The sequence below is a fragment of the Sminthopsis crassicaudata genome, chromosome 2 (genome assembly GCF_048593235.1).
Source record: "Sminthopsis crassicaudata isolate SCR6 chromosome 2, ASM4859323v1, whole genome shotgun sequence".
NCBI classification, from domain to species: Eukaryota; Metazoa; Chordata; class Mammalia; order Dasyuromorphia; family Dasyuridae; genus Sminthopsis; species Sminthopsis crassicaudata.
Genome location: NC_133618.1, coordinates 244,335,482 through 244,356,353, shown reverse-complemented (window position 1 = coordinate 244,356,353; position 20,872 = coordinate 244,335,482). Strand labels below are relative to the sequence as shown.

The window sequence follows — 20,872 nt, the reverse complement described above, 5'->3', positions numbered from 1 at the left end:
TTTGTTTGCTAACAGTGGAGAGCAAGGTAAAAGTTGGACCCACTAATTCCAGAGACAAGAGAGACTTTAATTGCTCATTCTTTCATTTAAAAAAGAAAAATGACTATAGTTATTCCTTCTATATCACAACTTTCCCCATTACAGTTTTGATACATCATGAACCAGTGTAACAAATCAAATGGGAATTTTGGGGGAGTTTTGTGGAAGTTACAGATAATATATGAAAGCAAAGAGACAACACAGAAAAAGTTTAGAAGCTCAGAAATACAGGAAATATATGTATAGTGTGCTATAAGATTAACATATTTTATCTTTTAATACCATGATAATTTAGAACTTCTCTAGTATGAAGGGAGGGCCAAAAAAGTTAACTCCTTGTGGGCAGTGGTTTCTTAACTCCAATGATGTGGAAGGAATACTTGTATATATACCCATGTTAGGCACTAAACCACATAATAATATCCATAGAAATACTCACAATTTGATAAAGAATCCATTAGAAAATACTCTGCATGTATAGGCATTTTGACCATAAAGAATAAAATCAATTAAAACCAAGATACTTCTTTAAATAAAATAAGTCTACCTGGATTCTTGAAGTGAATGTGACCTATCTGAATTCCAAAAAGTTTACAAATTTTTTTTGGTCATTTCTTTTTTTTTTTTGTCTGTGCTAAGTCATCATACTGTTTTGTTTTTGTTTTTTTTGGTTCTGTTCTGTTTTGTTTTTTCTTTTACCAACTCACATAGTTATTTTAACTTTTTGTTAGTCTTAAAATGATCAGGTTTCCCATGTCGTTTGAGGAGACACAGGCCCACATCATCCCCTTGGCTTCAGTAGATTCCTGACTCAGGCCATTGAAGTTGTCTGGCAAAGATGCCTTTACAGCTTAAAATCTTGTAGTTTCTCTCAAGTTCCAGACCAGGAACTGTGGATCTCCAACCAATAAAACCCTGAGTAGTTTGAGGAATTGGTGGTGATGGGTAGACCTGAAATGGGAAAAAGACAGTATTGTAACTTATCTTCCTAATAAATTCATATTTAATTTAGCAAACATTTATGGAGCAGCTCCTACATACATATTCTGTACTAACTACTGGAAATACAAAGAAAGGTACAAAATAAACTCTATTCTCAAAGAACATACAATCTAGTATCAAATAAAATGTAATTAATAATAGCAACTGACTTCCTTCAAGGTCATTGTAAAGATCAAATAGTGCCTGGCACAGAGTGAGCTTTGTATAAATGGTGTTGATTACCTTGTGGCCTACACTAGAGGGGTGCTGAATCTCTCTTGGATTAGCTAGATTGGCCCTAGACATGGACTATCAAAGCTGGAAAGGATCTTAAGGATCAAGCTGGTCCAATTGCTTCAATTTACATGAGGATCAAAGAAGGGAAATGAATTGCCTAAAATCACAGGATAAACTAGCCACAGACTAGAGATTAGATCCCAGATCTCTTGAATTCTTCAGAGCCTTGTGGGAAGACAGAGTAAATATCATTATATCTATTTTTAGATGAGGAAGTTGAGACTCAGAAAGTTAGTTTCTGTAATAGTAGACATAGGCATTAGTGCCATCAATGCTCCCTGCATCCTTTTTAGCCTGTAAGGATAGGGATGATTTGTGTCCTAATCTACCCTGCCATAGCTCCAGACCCCCCAGAAATACTCCATCACCACACTGACCCATTAAGAAAAAATATTCACAGATGATATAACAATATGAATTTTAAAAATGCATATTAAGATTAGTGACTTCATCATTCTTGAAAAAATCAATTAGATCAATTAAACATCATTCATCATAGAATTACTAATGTCCTTAATTTTTTTTTTAGTAAAATAGCTTCATTAACAAAGAAGAATCTGGCCTAAAATGTTTGACATTTTTGTGTCCAAGCTGCCCTTTATAAAATCTATTGCAATCATGTAAGATGACATTCTGGCTGTACAAAACCTTCCTATTTTGATTAAAAAGGCTCTAGTGCAGACACACACACACACACACACACACACACACACACACACACACACACCCCAAACAAAAAAAAGTACTTCATTGTCTAGACCACATGGAATAAAAGAAAACGGGATCTAATTAAAACAAAGAAAATAGCATCATTTCTGTAATGAAAGAACACAGTTCAATTTGTCAGTTCAATCAACAGATTTGAGCATTTTGGAAAATGATGGTAAATGTTTAGAAAGGTTTTTTGTGACTGTAATTTTACATAATCATCTGTTCTGCTATTACAAGGTGATTTAGACAAAAACAGAGACTAGGAATATTAGATCTAGCTGAGTTAAGTGAGAGACAAGGGTGTTTAACATATTATGGATTACTGAATTTATCCTTATCTTCTTATTTTCCATCTCTGCCTATAATAACCCCTTTAGCTGTCTAGGTTGCTGCAAAGAAAAGAAAAAAACTGCCCTTTAATAGAATTTTCTCTATCAAGCACTAAAATTAATCTCTAAGAAAATTCACAGAAAAAGAAAGAAGTCAAAGAGATGCTCAAGGAGCCACAGTTGCTTAGAAAGAGAAATTAGTTTTAAGGCCAAATAGCTTTTAAAGAAACCCCACCCATCCTGGGGGATTCTTGTAACCAACACTTTAAATTGTACCTTTTAATTCTGTGTTCAACCAGAAAGATGGCAAAGGAACTTACTTATTTCATTGTGTCTGTAAGTAAATATATGTATCTCTATCTATCCATCTATCTATCTATCTATCTATCTATCTATCTATCTATCTATCAATCTATCTATCTATCTGTACACACACACACACACACACACACACACACACACACACACACACATATATATATATATACACATACATACATACATATGTATATATTCAGCTCTGGGCCAAGGAGAAACAGCCCTGCTCTCTGGTGGAGCTGGACTGAGTTTGGCTGGAATGCCTGGGCTACAGGAAAACAGTTCTTTGCTATATGGCTTTCACATCTGGGGACTTACTCAATAGAGAAACACACAGAGAGAAAACAATGTTTCGGTTTGTTCTCTTGCCAGGACTATTCTTTGTTCTCCAGCCAAGGCTGGAAACTGTTTGTGATACTTAGGTGGAGCCCCTTCCTTTGAAAAGATAATTATGGCGGTCACAAGTGCCACCCACTGAGCAGCAGAATGGGGAAACCGATGCTTCTCTGTGCCGAAGCCACCAGAAGCCAGACTCCAGAAAGGAATGAGTGGGAGGGGGATTAAATCTAATCCACCTCAGTGGAAAGGATACAGTCTAATGATCCATTGCTAACAGAAAAAGCAGACAGTGTCATTTTTACCCACAGATGTGAAGAGAATTAATAGTCATCCCCCCTTTGGCATTTTTCTGGGTATCAAACACATATCCTACAGAGTTCTAACTGATGGTTCTGAACCTGGAAACATAAAATAAGGGCATGCTAGAAAATGTGATAGTGTCTTGGAAGACCAGACATTCATAGCAATAGACGGGAGAGAAATTAAAGTCAGTAAGAGGAAGATTCCTTGTGTGTGTTTGTGTGTGTGTGTGTGTGTGTGTGTGTATGAAATCATGCATTTATTAAATGCTGACTATGTACCAAAAACCTGTGCAAAGTGTTTAAACAGAGAAAAGCAAAAACAGCTACTATCTTCAAGTACCTTTTTCCTCTTCTTCCTCCTCTTGTTCTTCCCCTCTCAATCAATCAATATGAATTTATTGAATACCTACTGTATGCCAGGGACTGTGCTAAGCAGGGATATAAAGAGAAATTGGAATGATGTCTGCCCATCATCATACTGATAGATGAAGCTGTGGATAGAGCACTGGGTTTTGAGTCAAGAAGACATCGGTTCAAATATCTCTTCAGACACAGTATGACTTTGGGCAAGTCACTTAATCTAGATTCACCTCTGTTTTCTCAACTGTAAAAAATGGTGATAATAATAGCACCTTACCTCTCAGGATTGTTGTGAGGATTAAATGAGATAATATTTGCAGAGCACCACCACCTCCACACAACAGTGTCTGACACATAGTAGGCTAACTGTTATTATTTCATCATTTCTGACTTCAGCAGTTTGCCTAGAGCCAGTACAAGAGAATGATAGTATTCACTTGAGCCTGGGCAAGATTTCTGGCTCCAGCAATAATCTGTTGCATAAGTTTGGGGAAATCATTCTGCTTTTTTGTTCCTCTGATTAATCACCTATGGAATGAGGAGAATACACTCAATAATCTCCAAGATTCCCTTCCAACTCTAATCATAATGATCATTCTCATCATTTAAATTTGGTCTGACATTCAGAATCTTCTACAATTTGCTTCTAATCTATCTTTTTTCTAGCTTTATCTTCCACCACTCCCCTTCATGTCCTCTATGTTTTTGCCAAATCAGACATTTTCTTGAAATTCTCCCACTTCCATACCTTTATTTACTTTATCTCCCATATCAGATTCTTCCATCTCTGTCGCTGAAATCTTTCCAATTCTAAGAGACTTATGATGGAAAAAGGGTCTATCTTTTTTCTATGAAACTTTTCCAATTTCTCCCTATCTTTTTGCCCCCTAGATGATCTCTCCTTCTTTCAATTTTTTATCTTATATTGTTTATACCTCCTCTTCACATGCACTTAGCAAATTCTAATTTTAACATAGTCCTGATGTGCCTTTCGTTGCTCAGCAGTCACCATCTTATCAAAAACACTTAATGCTTTGCATATAGGAAGTCAAATAAACAACTAATAATTACAACAATTCTAATTTTAATGACTACAACATTATAGATTTAGAGAGTAAAGAGATTCCAGAAGTCATTGAGTTCAACCTTTCTCCTCTCCCCATTTTACAGATGAAGAAATTGAGACTTGAAAGGTAAGATAATTGGACTAGGGTCACAACACTATTAAATATTTGAGGTAGGATTTCAATTCATGTTTTCCTGATTCCAAATCCACCCCTTTTCCCCTTCTATCACGCTGCTTCCCATTACACACTAGTCTTTTTTGCTTGCTTTTTTTTTTTTTTAAAGTATAGTCAATTTACTCCACACTCAGAATTAAAAGTAGCACTCACTATTCCTCCCAATTTTCCATTTCTTACCCCTCAGGGAACAACAATTGTGCTCTCTGAAGCTTTATATGGAGAAAATCTTCCATCTGTTGCCAGTGTCTGGAGCTCTAGAAAACAATAGCTAATAGTAATCTTATTTTTTGTTGTTATTTCTTAAAGCACTTTGAAAAATTAAAATATGTATTAATTATTATTATCATTATCATCATCTTCTATAGGAAATCTTTTTCAACCTCTCGTAATTCTAGTGTTTTCCTTCTGTTAATTCTTTCCTGTTTATTTGATATATAGCTTATTTGTACATATTTGTTTGCATGTTGTCTCCCCTGCCACTGGAGTGTAAGCTTCTTAAGGGTAGAAACTGTTTCTTGCCTCTTTTTTGTAACCCCAGTGCTTAATAGGCACTTAATAAATTTTCATTTATTGAGTAATCATCTCATTATCATCATCATCATAATGCAGGCTGGACTTGAGTTGGGTCTTGAAAGATTGGTAGGATTTGAATAGAGGAAAGAAGAAAGACAAGTATTTCAGATGAGAGAAGATACAGAAGAAAGGAGCATGGAGTGACCCTGGGAGGTAACCAGATCCAGGTAGAGAGAGGAACCTACTTGGTTATAGTGGGAAATGGGGTCAAAAAAGGAACAGTGATATGAGGAGATGTTTCACTTTATTCACTTAAAAAAAAATCTTTATTTTTTTCTGTCCTTAAGTGATGACATCATTCCTGAGAAAGAGTCACAGGAAAGTGTGGCTATTTACTAGACAATATAAAATGTCTACCAGGCAAAGAAGAGAGCTGGGTTCTAGTTCTGCCATTAAGTAGCTAGATGAGCTTGAGGAAAGCACAGAGACTATAGACTACATTGTTTGAAATTTTTGAGGGATCAGGATTGTTAGATTGGACAATGAGGAGAATACTACATAATTTATCTAGATTTTAGCAAATGTTTTGACAAATTATTTTTATGGTAGGAAGAAAGGTGGACTAGAGAGAATATCATTAGGTAAATATGGAACTGTTTGAATATTTGACTCCAAATGGTTTTCTTTTAATATAAAAGGAGGTCTATACTGGAATGCCCTAGAGATATGATTTTATCTGTTATTAGATCTATTTGATCTGTTATTAGCCTTTCCCCTCCTCAAAGGCTCAAATTAAAAATCTTTATTATGACATGATAAACGTTCACAAACATGAATACTTCAGTGTCCAAAGAATAGCTATACAGTGGATAGAGTGCTGAATTTAAAAATCAGGAAGACCCAAGTTCAAATTCTGCTTCAGACTTATGTGGCTCTGAGAAAATCATTTAGCCTGTCATCTTCAGTTCCCTCATCTATAAAATTAGGATAATAATACAATCTACCTTACAGGATGATCGTGAATGTTAAATGAAATAATATTCATAAAGTGCTTTGTAAACTTTACAGATCCATGTAAAATATAGCTAGGTTATAATAGGAAAGAAATTTATATATAAAACTATGTATTTGTTTTTATTAATGATTTGGATAAAGACATAGATGGCATTCTTATCAAATTTGTAGATGGCACAAAGATATGAAAGGACTATTTCCAAAAGGCTAGAATTGAATAAAATCAAAGTGAGCATGGAAATAAATGTAAAGTGTTACAGTTAGGGTTCAAAAACTCATTTCCACAACCACAAGATGGTGCAAATATGGCTAAACATCAGTTTGTCTATAAAAGATCTTGGGATGTAGGCTTTTAATGTACTACAAACTCAACATGTCAACAATATGCTAGAGTAGCCAAGAAAAGCTAATGCAGTTCCAGACTTTGTTAAGAGAGGAATTGCATCTCCAGGACTAGGAAGATGATAGTCTTCCTGTACTCTATTTTGATTGTATTGCATCTGGAGTAACATGTTCAATTCTGTACACCACATTTTAAGAAGGTCTAGAAAAGAGAGACCTGAATGGTTAAGAGCCCTATGATTTTTCCTTATAGTAATTAGATATATTTAGTTTAAAATAGATTGTACTTGTAGGGGGGGTTAAGGGGGAGAGGACATGTCAACTATCTTCAAGCATTAGAATGTCTGCCATTTGAAAGAGAGATTAGATTAGGCTTATTCCCCCCCTTGATAAGAAAAAGAAGATCTAAAAACAATGGTTTGAAGTTACAAACAAGCAAATTTAGGCTAGGCGTTTTTACTGGCTGTTTCCATGCTTCCTTATCACTACTTTATGGTTCCCCTCAAATCTTAGGTAAAATCCCATCCATAGGAAAAACCTTTTCTAGTTTCTCTTTAATCCAACACCTTCCATCTGTGGATTATTTCTAATATATTCTGCATGTAGTTTGTTTTTACATAGTTATTTCATATTTTCTCCTTCATTAGATTGTGAGATCTTTGAGAATAAGGACTTTTTTCCCCTTTCATTGTACTTAGCACAGTGCTTGGCACATATTGACTCCTGATAGCCTGACATTCTGTTTATATATTTAAAGGTCCCTTTTCTAGGGTTGACATATTATGTCCTATATTCTAAAGACCCTTCTAGTAACAATATGTAGTAAGTCTGATATACAACACAGCACATCCTTCAACGTCCCCCAAACTAGAAAGGGATATTTCTATAGTTCTAAATTAAGATTTAGTGCAATTGTGTATTCTTCTGGCCTCTGAATTTTTATTTTTGCATCCAGAATGAATATGATTTCCATTGTGGTTCATTTTTTATTTATGAAAACAATATTGAAAATTCCATTTTCTAACCTTAATATATTCTTCCACTGGTGTCACAGGCCGGATGCGTAAATGTCCTGGAAGTTCTATCTTGGGCTTAGGAGGCTTAGGTACTTCCCCTTCTCTCCTCAGCAACTAAAACAGAATGTCTAGGTCACCAAAGAATATTTGAATTCGGCATGATTATTTTCCCCAAAAAGCTGTCCAACCTGTTCCTAGCTTGATTCCCCAAACTAAACTTAGAGCTAATGACTTCATACCTGAAAATTTGCCCAGTCTCTTAAGACTGCAGTCTAAATGTTGGCATTATGAATATACGCACTTTCCAAGGGCAGAAGTAGAACATGCTCTGTTATACCAAATATCAAATATTTGGAATCTATAGTAGTTATCATACTAATACTCATGGAACTTGGGAGTAATTGCTTAGTGTGGACCACTTTGACTTATTTTTAAATGGTGAATGGGTCATCTTTTACTGTGTTAAATTCTTTATAAAATGGTCTTTGGACTAATATAAGCTATGTCTGCATTAAGACTTTTGGACTATAGAATCAGCCACAACTGATACTGATTTTCAATGTAACCTAAAAAAAAATTTTTGGCAGTTATATGTATGTGAAACTTTAAATCTCCTCCAAAGCTTGTAGGGTTAATTGCAAGTCTCCAATTAACTGAAGAAAGTGACATTTTAATTTTTTTGAGGTTATTTGCATTAAGTGATTTCCCTATTTTAAGTGTCTGAGGCTAGATTTGAACTCAAGTCCTTCTGACTTCAGGGCAGATGTTCTATCCATTGCACTATCTAACTGCACTCTCCCTCCAAGCTTAAAATGTTTTAAATTTGTGTTATCTATGAAAAGTTTGTCAAAAGCATAGGAAAATCTTACAAGATTTGTGGTAGCAGTAATGTTTACTCCAAAGAGGACAAACTCATTTTTCAAACACTATAACAGGGGCAGCGAGGTAGTGCAGTGGATAGAGCACCAGCCCTAAAGTCTGGAGGACCTGAGTTCAAATGTGAACTCAGATACTTAACACCTTCTAGCTGTGTGACTCTGGATAAGTCATTTAATCCCAATTGCCTCAGGAAAAAAAAGAAAACAGTTTAACAATATTTAATATTTGGTCTGTAGTGGAAAAGGCAGGAACTAAGGGGTCGTGAGTTTGAATGTTGTTTTCTCCATTAGGCTTGTGAGCTTCTTGAGAGTAGTAGGGACTAACCTTTGCACTTTTCATGTTCTTGTCACATAGTAGGTACTTAGTAAATGTTTAATGACCAACTTACTCAAGTTTGGTGTCTAGAATTCCTTAGTAATGTAACTTTGGGGAAGTTATTCTGTAGATGATTAAAAGATCACAAATTTAGTGTTAGAAGGAGGCATCTTTTTAACGTTCAGTTTCCATCTGTAAAATGGAGGTGGATAACAATTCTTTGACTTCCCTAACAAGATAGCTTTCTTTTTTTTATTTTTTATTTTTTCCCCCTGAGGCTGGGGTTAAGTGACTTGCCAAGGGTCACACAGCTAGGAAGTGTTAAATGTCTGAGATCAGATTTGAACTCAGATCCTCCTGAATTCAGGGCCGGTGCTCTATCCACTGTGCCCCCTAGCTGCCCCACAAGATAGCTTTCAAGAAAAGTATTGTGTACACTCTAAATCACAATAGAGACATATGTAAACAATTATTGTTAAAATTAGGGTCCTAACCTTTATTAATACTTTCTTAGCCCGATTTGAGTTGCTGAAGGGACCTGGATGTTATAAACTGAAATTATTTTTAAAGATAATTCAAACTTTTTGCCCATTCAAAATGATCTATCCATTTTCTCTCAGATTGGCTAGGTTCTATTGAATTCCTAATTTGCATGAATACATTGCTATAAGTTGTGAACTTTTAAAAACTTAATAACTTGCTCTCAAAAAACATATATGAGATGTTTAAATTTAATCTGCATCATTAACATTTTCTCCATCACTTTCTTAAGTCTATCCAATAAACAAAACAACAAATCATTTGTTAGTTTCTGAGGTGCAAGCATTCATACTCAAAGTTTTGAAAGTTTTAACCATCGGCTCTGGCTGCTAAGAGCTGGCTCTAGCACTCCCCTGCATATAGACTGCCTCTGGATACTCTTTCTGGGTAACAGAACCACAGAGAATTAATCATCTTCACTAAGATGAAAATTATCATATTAGCTTATCCAAATGTAGGCGATTTCCTTTAAGTGAAATATGACTGAAGGAAAAAAATACATAGGCTGCATTGTAAACACATAACACAGTTGTGGCTCACTTTTGGACCAAATTTTGGGGAAAATATAACATAAATTTGGATCAATAGAATGATGATGATAACTCACATTTATGTAGTCATTGATTCAGTGTTAGAAAAGAACTTAGGCTCAATCTCTTCATTTTACAAATGGAGAAACTGAGGCCCAGAGAAAGGAAATTATAAACTCAGTATCACAAAGGAAATAAATGACAGAGAGGGGATTTTAATTCAGCTTCTATAATTCCAAATCCAATTTGCTTTTCATATGCTTTCCATTACACTCTGTTGCTTCCCTAGAATGTTAAGTTTTGTAAAGTACTTTAGCATCAAGATTTAATAGTGGAAAGGAGCTTCTAATTCAATACCCATATTTTAGAAATGGAAACTGAGGCCCACAGAACTGTAAGGGACCTTGGGGAACATCACTGTCATTTATAAATGAGAAAATTGAGGACAGGAGAATTGAAATTAATTTCCCAAAGTTATGTAAGTGATAAGTAAAAGAACGGGGATTTGAATTCAGATCCTCTGACCTCAATGGACTGTTATTAGTTCAAAGCTATTTCCATTAAATCATGGAAACCTGAAATATTTCTAGTATTGTTAGCCTCACCTCATAGAACATCCACATCAAGTAAATAGCTTGGTGGAGGCTGGCTTATTTTCTTTGAAGCAGACTTTTCTGTATTGATTTCTAAAATGTCACTGAAGATAAAAATAATCCTCTAAAAGAATTAATGGGAAGTTCTAGTTTCTAAATATTTGTTTTTATAAAAACCTCCTTTTGCCCCCCTCCCCGAAAAAAAAGAAATGGTATCTTAGTTTTGCCTGACATTAGCTATTTTGTTGATAACAACAATGAAAATTGGAGGACTCACAGATTATGTTCATTTGGGTCAGTAGTTGATATATCACAATTTCATCCTTGTACATTGTACATTTCATAGCCATGTGCCTTTTAAAATAAACTATTACCTCGTCCATAGTGAGTGTTAAAAATCCCCACTTCTTAGACCAATTATGTCGTGCTTCGGCTTCAGCTTTAAGGCGACATTTCCTAGAAGTAATAATCTCAGAGTTATGAAAGCAAATTTTCAGAGCTATACTACAAATAATCAAACGTATGAGGTTGTGTCATCACAGACTTACATTATTCATTTGCACTGTGTTATTAATTTCCCAAGTTAGACAGTTAAAGTGACCTAATGAACCTGGGCTAGTATTAGCAAGACAAAAGGAAGGAAACAAGCATTTATTAAGTGCGTGCTTTATGCCAGGCGCTGTGCTAAATGCTCCATAAACTTTATCTCATTTAATTCTTACAACAACCCTGGGAGGTAATTATAATAACCATTTTATAGTCAAGGAAACTGAGACAGACAGAGATTGTGTCCAGAATGACACAGTGGGTATCTGAGGCTAGATTTGAACTCATCTTCCTGACTCCAGTCATAGCACTCTACTCACTTTCCTATCTCTAATTATATGGTGATCATTACAGAATGGAAGGATTTCAGAGTTAGAAGGGACCCCCCAAAAAGCACGTAGTACAGCCCCTCCCTTCTTTTATTCACTTATTTGAAAAGCATTTAGAAAGTGCCTACTATTGGTAGGCAGTATGCTAGATGCTAGAAATACAAACACTAAAGTAAAAAATACTGCCTGTCCTCAAGGAGCTTACATTCTATTGCTAGAAGCAGTAATCATATGTAAATACAAATATATACATGAAAATTATTTCAGGGGGGAGTTAGCCTCTGGGAGAATTAAGAAAGGCATCAAATATATGATAGCACTTGAACCAAGCTTTAAAAGAATCCAGGGATTTTAAGACAGAGTTGAATAGAAAGGAAGCACATTATAAAACGTTGGAGGAGACAGGAGATAGAATGTTGAATATGGGAAACAGTAGGCCAATCAGTTTGCCTGGATCATAATATCTAAAAAAAAAAAAGCAATGTATAATAGACCTGGAAGGGTAGTCTGGAGTCATATTGTGAGGACACGGATATTTTGGTCAGGAAAGTGACACAGAGAGACCTCTGCTTTAGGAATATTGCTTTGGCCTTTCTGCACAGGATAGATTGGAGATGGGAGAGGCAAAAAGATAAAAAAGAGTGCGATTTCCATTATCTTGAAAAGAAGAGATTACAGTCTGAGATAGGACAGTGGGAAAAAATCAACCCAACTTGGTAATTGACTGGATATAGGGAGTGAGGGAAAATGAAAAGGCTAAAATGACTTTGAGGTTGTCAATCTGGATACACAGAAGGATGGTGGTACCCTCAATAGACACAGGGAAATTAGCAGCAAGGCGGGTTATTGGGAAAAGATAATGATGAGTTCTGTTTGGATATGTTGAATCTGAAATGTCCATAAGAAATCTAATGACTATCCAATAGGCAGTTTGTGATTTGTTACTTGAGCTTAGGAGAGAAACAGATCTGGGAGTCATCACTTTACAGATTAGACTTGAATCTAGGGGAGTTGATCAGATCTCTGAGAGAGTTAATATACAGAATGGAGAGAAGAGGACCTAAAAGAGAGTTTTAGGGGACACTCACAGTTAGGATGTGAGGTTTAGATGTTGAAGTAGCAAAAGAAACTGCCAAGGAGCGACTGACAGGTTGTGGGTCAACCAAGAAACTCAAGGAAGAGAGAATATCCAAGACCTGATGGATCATCAACTTAACAGTGACTTCAACAGATGATTATTCATCCTTGGCTTGAATAAATAGAATACTACCTCCTGAGGCATTGTACTATACTTTTGGAGTTTTAATTGTCAGAAAATTTTACCTTACATGAGTCAAAACTTCTGTTACTGAAGCTTCTCCCATCTTGGAGTTGTTCTTCAGAGCCAAGTTTAAAAAAAATCTCTCACAATTTTTCTTCAAATATCTGAAGACCATGATCCTATACTGAGACTTTTCTAGGGTAAATGCCACCATTATTTTTTTGATCCTTGTATGAGATTCTTTCATTATCCTGATTCCCTACTCTCAGACGTTTGTCAGTGTTTTCCTCTCAAAGTTTGCCCAGAACTGAATTCAGTTTTCTAGACATGGAGTACTCATTAGGGCTTGTAATAGAACTATGGCTTTTCTTATTCTGAATACTTTTCTTTTATTATAGAAAATGTAGGTGTATTTTAGAGCTTCTAAATTTAGCAAGTCTTAGTGATTGGGGATAAAGTTTAAATGTAAGGCAAACTTTTAATACATACCAATTGAGAAATAAAGTAAACGAGTATATTTTACTTACAATTATTTTTCAAAGATTTCACAGAGCTTCAGAGCTATAAAGGACATCATATGTCCAAAACCTACCTAAGTAAAAATCCTTTCTACAGAATTTATAGGAAAATGGTCATCTTGTGTCTGCATGAATACCTCCAGTGATGGGAAACTCATTACATCCTGTGGTAGCCCTTTTATCTGATATATAAAAGAACTAAAAAGGGATTGTTCCAGTCAGCATGCAGTGGAAGTGTGTACTGTCTGATGAGCACTTCCTTTATATTGTTGGCATGGAATTCTGTGGGATAATATAGCCCTTTGTAATATAAAATAATAATGATTACTAGCATTTATATGGTGCCTTCTACATGCCAGGCACTGTGCCAAGAGCTCTACAAATATCCCATTTTATTATTATCCCCATCTTACAATTGAAAAAACTAAGGCAAACAGGTTAATTGACTTGTTCAGGGTCAGACTGAATTTAGTTCTTCTTGACTCCAAACCTAGCTCTCTAATCACTACACCACCTAGCCACTTTGTGCAGGAAAGCAGGATTTAGAAAGTCTAGTAATCAATTTTTGTGTGATTTATTTTGCTATTTTTGTCCTAATTAAAGGCTTTGCTATTTGATTTATTATTATTAGTCTGTTGGTGAAGAATGCCTTGGGGAAATGTGTGTGTGGGCAGAACTTGAATATTTGTTTAACTGTTATTACCTATAATAACCTCCACAAAACATGAAGTAGGGAAGGATTCTGGAGCTGTTTGGGTCTTGTCCTATTATACTTCAATGTATCTCAGTCTCTCAAACTATTTTATATTTCACTACTTGGCATAAGTTTGTATTAATTCACTTTATATTTATCCTGTATATATTATGTATACTTATATTCATAGTATTAAAAAGTAAACTCCTTATGATTAGGGATTTTCATTCTTTTTACTTGTATCCTCAGCACCTAGTAGTGCCTAGCACATAGTAGGTGTTTCATTAATACTTGTTAATTGATTTATCAATATAAATTGTGGTTCATCTTTTCAATATAAAGAAAAATACAAAGCTAAGGCCTAGGCCATCAGGCCTATCTCTGCCCATTTTTGGAAGTTATTTGCCTGTCTGTACTCCCTAGTCCTAACCCAGCTATATTTTATTTTATGCCCCATTGATCTTATTTCTGTCTCTCCACTATACCTTCCTTCTTTCCCTCCCCTCCCCCCTTAGCACCTTAGGTAGGAATGCTGGCCCTGAAATGCCTGCTGAAGGCTAGCTAGTTGGCCCTCACCTTTGGCTATTAGAGAATTTAATCACTCTCAGATGAAGGGGAGAACTGTTCTCCAGGCAGCTAAGGTCAGAAGAAGATCCAGGAAGATTTTGTTGTTGTCTGTCCAACTCTTTATGACTCCATTTTCTTGGCAAAGATACTGGGGTAATTTGCCATTTCCTTCTCTAGCTTATTTTACAGATGAGGAAACTGAGATAAATAAGATTAAGTGATTTGCCCAGCAGGATGAATCTTCCTAAATCCAGGCCTGGTATTCTATTCACTGAACAATCTCACTTCCCAGAAAAATTCAGTCACAAAGTCTATCAATCAGGTAGCATTTATTAAATGTCTACCATGTACCACGTTTTGTTCTCTGGAATATCACGACAAAAATAAAAGTCCCTACCCTCAATGAACTTACAATTGGGAGAGAAAAAATTATAAAAAATATTTATTAAAAAAATATTAGGAAAAATTTTTGGAGGACATATGAACATTTGGAGGTGCGAAGAGGGCATCAGGAAAGCGTTCAGATAGAAAATAGAATTTTAGTAAACTTTAAAGGAAACAACTAAGTATTTTAAAAGGTCAGAAGGAAGTGGATTCCAGGCCTGGGAGGTGTCCTAGACTAGGCCCAGAGATGGGAATGTCCTGTGGGGGGAACAACAAGACACCTAATTTAGCTGGATTATAAAATATTCCAAAGTATTGAATAATAAATACGGAAAAGTAGGCTGGAGGCAGATTTTGAAAACCACAGATTGCTAAACAAAGAAATTTGCATTTCTTCTCCATTTCAAGTTTTTCTGTGGCTGAATCCAATGCCTGGAATGCTGACTGTTCTCTGACTACTGACCTCCCTGGCTTCCCTTAAGTTCCAGCTAAAATTCTACCTAGTACAGGAAACCTTCCCCAATCTCTCTTGCATTGTATTGTCAATTATTTCCTATTTATCCTGTATATGGCTTGCTTTGTAAATATTTGTTTGCTTGGTCTCTTCCCCATTAGATTGTAAGCTTCTAGAGGACAGAGACTATCTTTTGTCTGTTTTTGTACTCCTAGCAATTAAGACATGATCTAGCACATAGTTGGCATTTAATAAATGTTTTTTAAAATATTTAACAAAATAAATATTTACTGATTGATTGTTATTGATTAAAAATAGGGTGTCACTGAAGTTTGCTAAATAGAGTGACATGGTTAGACCTGTGCTTTAAGAATATCAACATGGCAGCCATGGGAAGGATGTATTGGAGAAGAGAACTGAGGCAGAGCCCAATTAGGAGACTCTTTATGTAATTTTACAATTTATCCAACCATTGGCCATCAAGCCTTTGCTTGGAATACTCAATGGCTATTTTGCTTGCATTCCCCTCCACACCTTTCCCTCCCAATATTCTTTTCTCCAGGAGAAATATCCTTTGTTTTTTCAACTTAAATTCAAATGTCAAAGCCTTGAACTCCTCCAGTCCTTTCCTCAGTTCTCATCTCTGCAGCATTTGAATTTTGTTGATTCTACTTCTCCTTCTGGATATTCTCTAGGATTTCATGACATTGCTATTTTTCGGTTCTTCCCCTTTGGCTGATCACACTGTATCTATCAATTTCCTTTGTTGGACAATTACATCATATCCCTTAACTGCAAGTGCATCCCAAGGTTTAGTCCTGGATCCTCTTCTTTTTTCCTTATTCACTTTAGTGATTTCACTAGCCCATATAGCCCTGAATTATCATCCAGGCTTAGGCTTTTTCCTGAGCTCTAGTTACAAATTACCAATTGCCTATTGGGCATTTTTTATTGGATGTTAACTTGACAACTTATGTTCAATTTGTTAGAACAAAATTCATGATCTTGCCCCTTTTCTATCCCTTTTCCTAATTTCTCTATTGCTAATGAGAGTACACCATTCTTCTTACAGATACTAGGATTTATAGCCTGAATAATTTTTGACTCCAAATTTTTCTCATCATATCCAATCATCAATTGCCAAATTCTGCCCTTTTTCCCACATAAGCTTTCACATCTGTCCACTTTTTTTTTTTTTTTTTTTTTTTTTTTTACTATTTACAGAATTACCATCTTGACTTAGGTCTTTCTCACTTGTTGCTTAGTCTATTACAGTAACCTCCTAATAGTTTTCCCTATCTCAAGTTTCTCCCTTCTCCATCTTTAAGAATAAGTCTGACCATGCTATTCCCCTGCTCAATAAAGTCAAATCTCTCTGTTGCCTCTAGGATCAAAGACAAACAACACTGTTTGACATGTAAAGCCCTTTACAGTCTTGCTTCTACTGTATTTCTAGGCTTATTATTCTTTATATACCCTACATTGCAGTCAAACTAGTCTACTTGGCTATTCCTTTCATATAACACTCCATTCTTTGCATAAATTGTCCCTCACGATTGAAAAGATCTTTAGAATTCTTACTGTCCTCCAAAATATAACTCAAATACTACCTTCTACATGAGGCTTTTTCTGAGCCCACAGTATCTTCTCCCCTAATATACTCCCTTTGTTTGTGTCATATATATGTATGTATGTAAATATGTACACATGTATCTTGACATATACAATGCAACCTATATTTTAAGTACATATATTTTATAAAATATATTTGTACAAATACATATTATATGAAACATAATCTATAAATAATTTTTCTATATATATACTTATATGAATACATGTTGTCTTCTTTAATAGAATGTGAGCTCTTTGAGGGAAAAGAGCCTTTCATTTTTGTGTTTGTATCCCCAGTGCCTGGTTCATAGTAGACATTAAAAATATTTTTTGGTTAATTGATCCTGGTGCGCCTTCTCTGAATATTCTTTAGCTTATCAATGTCACTTCTAAAATAGGATCCCCAGAACTAAACATAATACTCCAAATAGGGTCTGACTCCAGCAGGACCCTTACTTTCCTGGTCCTGTGAATGAGACTTCTCTTTTAATGCAGTTTAAGATAACATTTAATTTTGGTTTTGGCTGTCACATTACTCCATTGACTTATACTCAGTTGCATTTCATTAAATATATCAGATCTATTTTTTTCCCTAGAAGAATTGCAATCTAGACACACACCCCACTTCTTATGATTACAAAAGTAATTTTAAAAGAGAAAGCAAACAAATTGAAGATTTTTCATTTGTCCTTACCAATTCATCTTTCTAAGTTTGATTCAGGTTTTATCCTCTCAAGATTATTGTAAAGCTTTTTGCCTTTGCTATCCAAAGGATTTGCCATTTCTTCTAGATTTGTGTCACTTGCAAAATGGGTAAGACTACAATACATTCTTTTGTCCAATTCAGAAATAACTTTGTCCAAAAAGGAAATGAGATTGCTCTATCATTACCATTTCCTAATGAAGTTGGAGTGACTCTTTGTGATTACTGCTTTCTTTTCAAAATATTCATTAACCATCATTTATAAATTTGTTCTAGAATTTCTCTAGGGACAAAGTTTTCCACCAGTGATTGATTTTTTTTATTCTTCTCTGATTTCTGTCTTATTCTTTATGATCTTTCAGAAATCTTTAACAGAGAATATGCCTTTTCATCTGCCATAGTTTTCGTCATCTTAGGCTATTGTTCATCTGGGCATGGTGACTTGGATTTGTCAAGGATGCCTGGATACTCTTTTACTATCTCCTTGTCTCCTTAGTTTTCTTGAATATGAAAACTTTAATAATATGCTTTGGTATATCTTTTACATTTCTTCTCATGGGCTTTTTCCTCTATCAATTATCAACTGTCCTATCTATGCCCTCTAGTCTCAGGTTGCTTAAAACTTTCCTTTTTTCCCCTTAGCATTCCTTGCCAAACTCAATTTATCCTGAGTATTAGTGCTCCTGATATTATTCTTGTAAGACTTGTGTTCAGCTTTTATTACCTGTCCTAACTTCTGTCTTCTGTTTTCTTTTTCATATTCTAAGCTGGACAATACCTTCCTTGTGCATTCACAGCAATCTCTTTGGACAACCCCCCTTTTTAAGCCTCAGTGGAATTATTTTTATGCCTTAAGAGTCTTATTCTTTACAATTTCTTTTTCCACTATGGTTGACTTCCCCTGTAGAATTTTACTTCATGGGATCTTACTTACCCTTTCTCTGAACACATTGAAATTTAGTCTTCCAAATTTCTGCCATGCATGTCATAGCAGTCACAAAGAATGTTGCCTAAACAAGAATCTCACTCAACAAGACTAAAATAAAAATTACCCAAGAGATCAGAGGACCATTTGAAATTCTGAACTAGAGATATTTGCATTGATTTGATAAAAGCAAGCAAATAGCTGGAGTTTTTGCTTAAAATGAGACTTCTATTCCTGTCAACTTTTCTTCTCTACATTACTTCCAGAGAAAAATGCATCTCTTTCCTGGGTTCTTTCACTTCTTTTTGGAAGACTATCTTATGAATTTTTGGTAATGACACATTTCATGTTTCAAAATGTTGGTCTTCTATGCAGTCAGCACAGTGCTACCTGTGTCAGGTTAAACTGAAATGAAGAAGTTTAGCATGTCTTTGGAGAAGACTAGCCATATGTAGATCACCAGAAAGCTGGCTACTACGGTGATGTACTTTCCCTAAGTTACCATTCTCCCCCCCACCCAAATGCCCTGTTCTTATAATCAATGTATTCTTTTTACTAGTCAACTCTCATTAGTTTGTATTATCTTTAATACTGAATAGTATAGGAAAACAAAAGGAGAAAATTGGTGCAGGTGGACAGAAATTTCTTAGTGGTGAAATATATGAGAAAAGAAGTTACAAAAATTTTTGGACATTCATAAACTTGTGGCTACTGCCAACAAGCCATAGTAATTTTTGAATATTTTATTTAAAAATGAATGTCGGTACTATCAGACATCTGGAAACTTTATCCTGTTAAGTTTAACCATTATTAAAATTCATCAGAGAACTAGAAATAGTGATAATCCCTGAATCTTGCTCCAAAATAACATGGTTTTCAAATTAGGCTAAGTCACAAATTATTGAATCCATTTTGTATTACAATAAAAACAAAACAAAACAAACCACCCCACAATCAACCAGGGACAAAGTTTGTCCAGCACATTCCAGTACTAGAGTTTAACTTTTCAAAAGGTTCAAAAGTGGTAAGAAATAAAATTACTAGGGAAAGCATTTTGGTGGCAGTTCAGAGGTTAGTCCTATCATTCCAGAAATAATTCTCTGGGGGCAGTTCCTTTTTGCCTACCTTTAGCTTCTTTTATATGTCCTAGATAAGGATAGAATCTAAAATGGATCCTGAAGTAAAATTTGAGGATTTGGGAATTGGGGAATAAGGGTTTGAAGGATTAAGGAAAGGAGGTATAGGCATTAGGGAATGTGGTTTGGCTTTTTCAGAGGGAAAGTTTGGAATTGAGAGAAAGAAAAGTTAAACCATGGATTTTAGGGATTAAGTGGATGGGAAATTGTGGAGATTAAAATGAAATGAAGGATTAGAGTTTGGGGGACTAGATTAGGGAAACAAAAAATAGGTGAGTCAATGGCTGGAAATTAGAAATTGAAGGGATCAGGAGTAGGATGGGACGGTTTGAGGATTCTAGAATAAAGAATTCGGATGTTATGTTATGTGTACGGAATGGAGTACTAGGAAATAGCATCTGGGAGGAATATGGCATATTTGGTCAAGGGGCCATAGACAGGGTAATATTAGTTCCGGGGGTGGGTGGTCATCAGTTCTTGGGCTGCTTTCTAGGAGCCGCAGGTTGTGGGCAGTGAGTGTATTTCGGAGCTGAGGAGTGGGTTTGAGAAGGAAGAGGAGGGAAAGAAGGTGGAGCAGGAGCAGCGGGCTGGAGCAGCGATTAAGGGCAGTCAGCTGGGGTCCCGGGGCTCCGCAATTACCAGATCTCATCTTGTGCAACGAAATTGAATTTTTCAACGGCTGAGATGGTGAGAGGTCTCTGGGCCATGGCTGGTTCTGGTCTGAGTCGTAGTGCAAAAGGCAGGGGTGGCTTGGGCTCCTGCCTGGGTCATTGTGTCCCTACTGTTGCCCTTGGCAACTGGGTGTTGCCAGGAGATGGAGGGTGGGAGGCTGAGGCCACCTGTTCAGGTCGCTGTCCAAGCTTTCCTACCGAAGCTGTTGGGGACCCCGCCCTTCTCCCTCTTTCTTTTTGCTTTAGGTACCTTAAGCTCGAAATATATTATTCTGTTTTACTTTCCATCTTTTCTCCTAGTCTTTCTGCCTTTGTCCCTCAGGAAGGAGTTACTTTCCTTTTCTCAGAGGCAGTGAGATGCGATGGAAAGAGCTCTGGTTTAGCAGTAGTCCATTCCCTGGATTCCAT

The 20,872-nt window shown here is 35.8% G+C and overlaps 1 protein-coding gene across 1 annotated transcript; it reads right to left on the bottom strand.

The window, feature by feature from the left end:
* Window positions 1-253: 253 nt before the first annotated feature.
* On the bottom strand, window positions 254-20,591 carry CIMIP1 (ciliary microtubule inner protein 1). Its single transcript, XM_074288679.1, has 4 exons — window positions 20,433-20,591; window positions 11,037-11,118; window positions 7,815-7,919; window positions 254-990 (listed from the first exon to the last, which is right to left on the bottom strand). The coding sequence occupies exons 1-4, from the start codon at window positions 20,498-20,500 to the stop codon at window positions 835-837; spliced, it is 411 nt and encodes a 136-aa protein (XP_074144780.1). The 5' UTR covers window positions 20,501-20,591; the 3' UTR covers window positions 254-834.
* Between the last annotated feature and the right edge of the window lie 281 nt (window positions 20,592-20,872).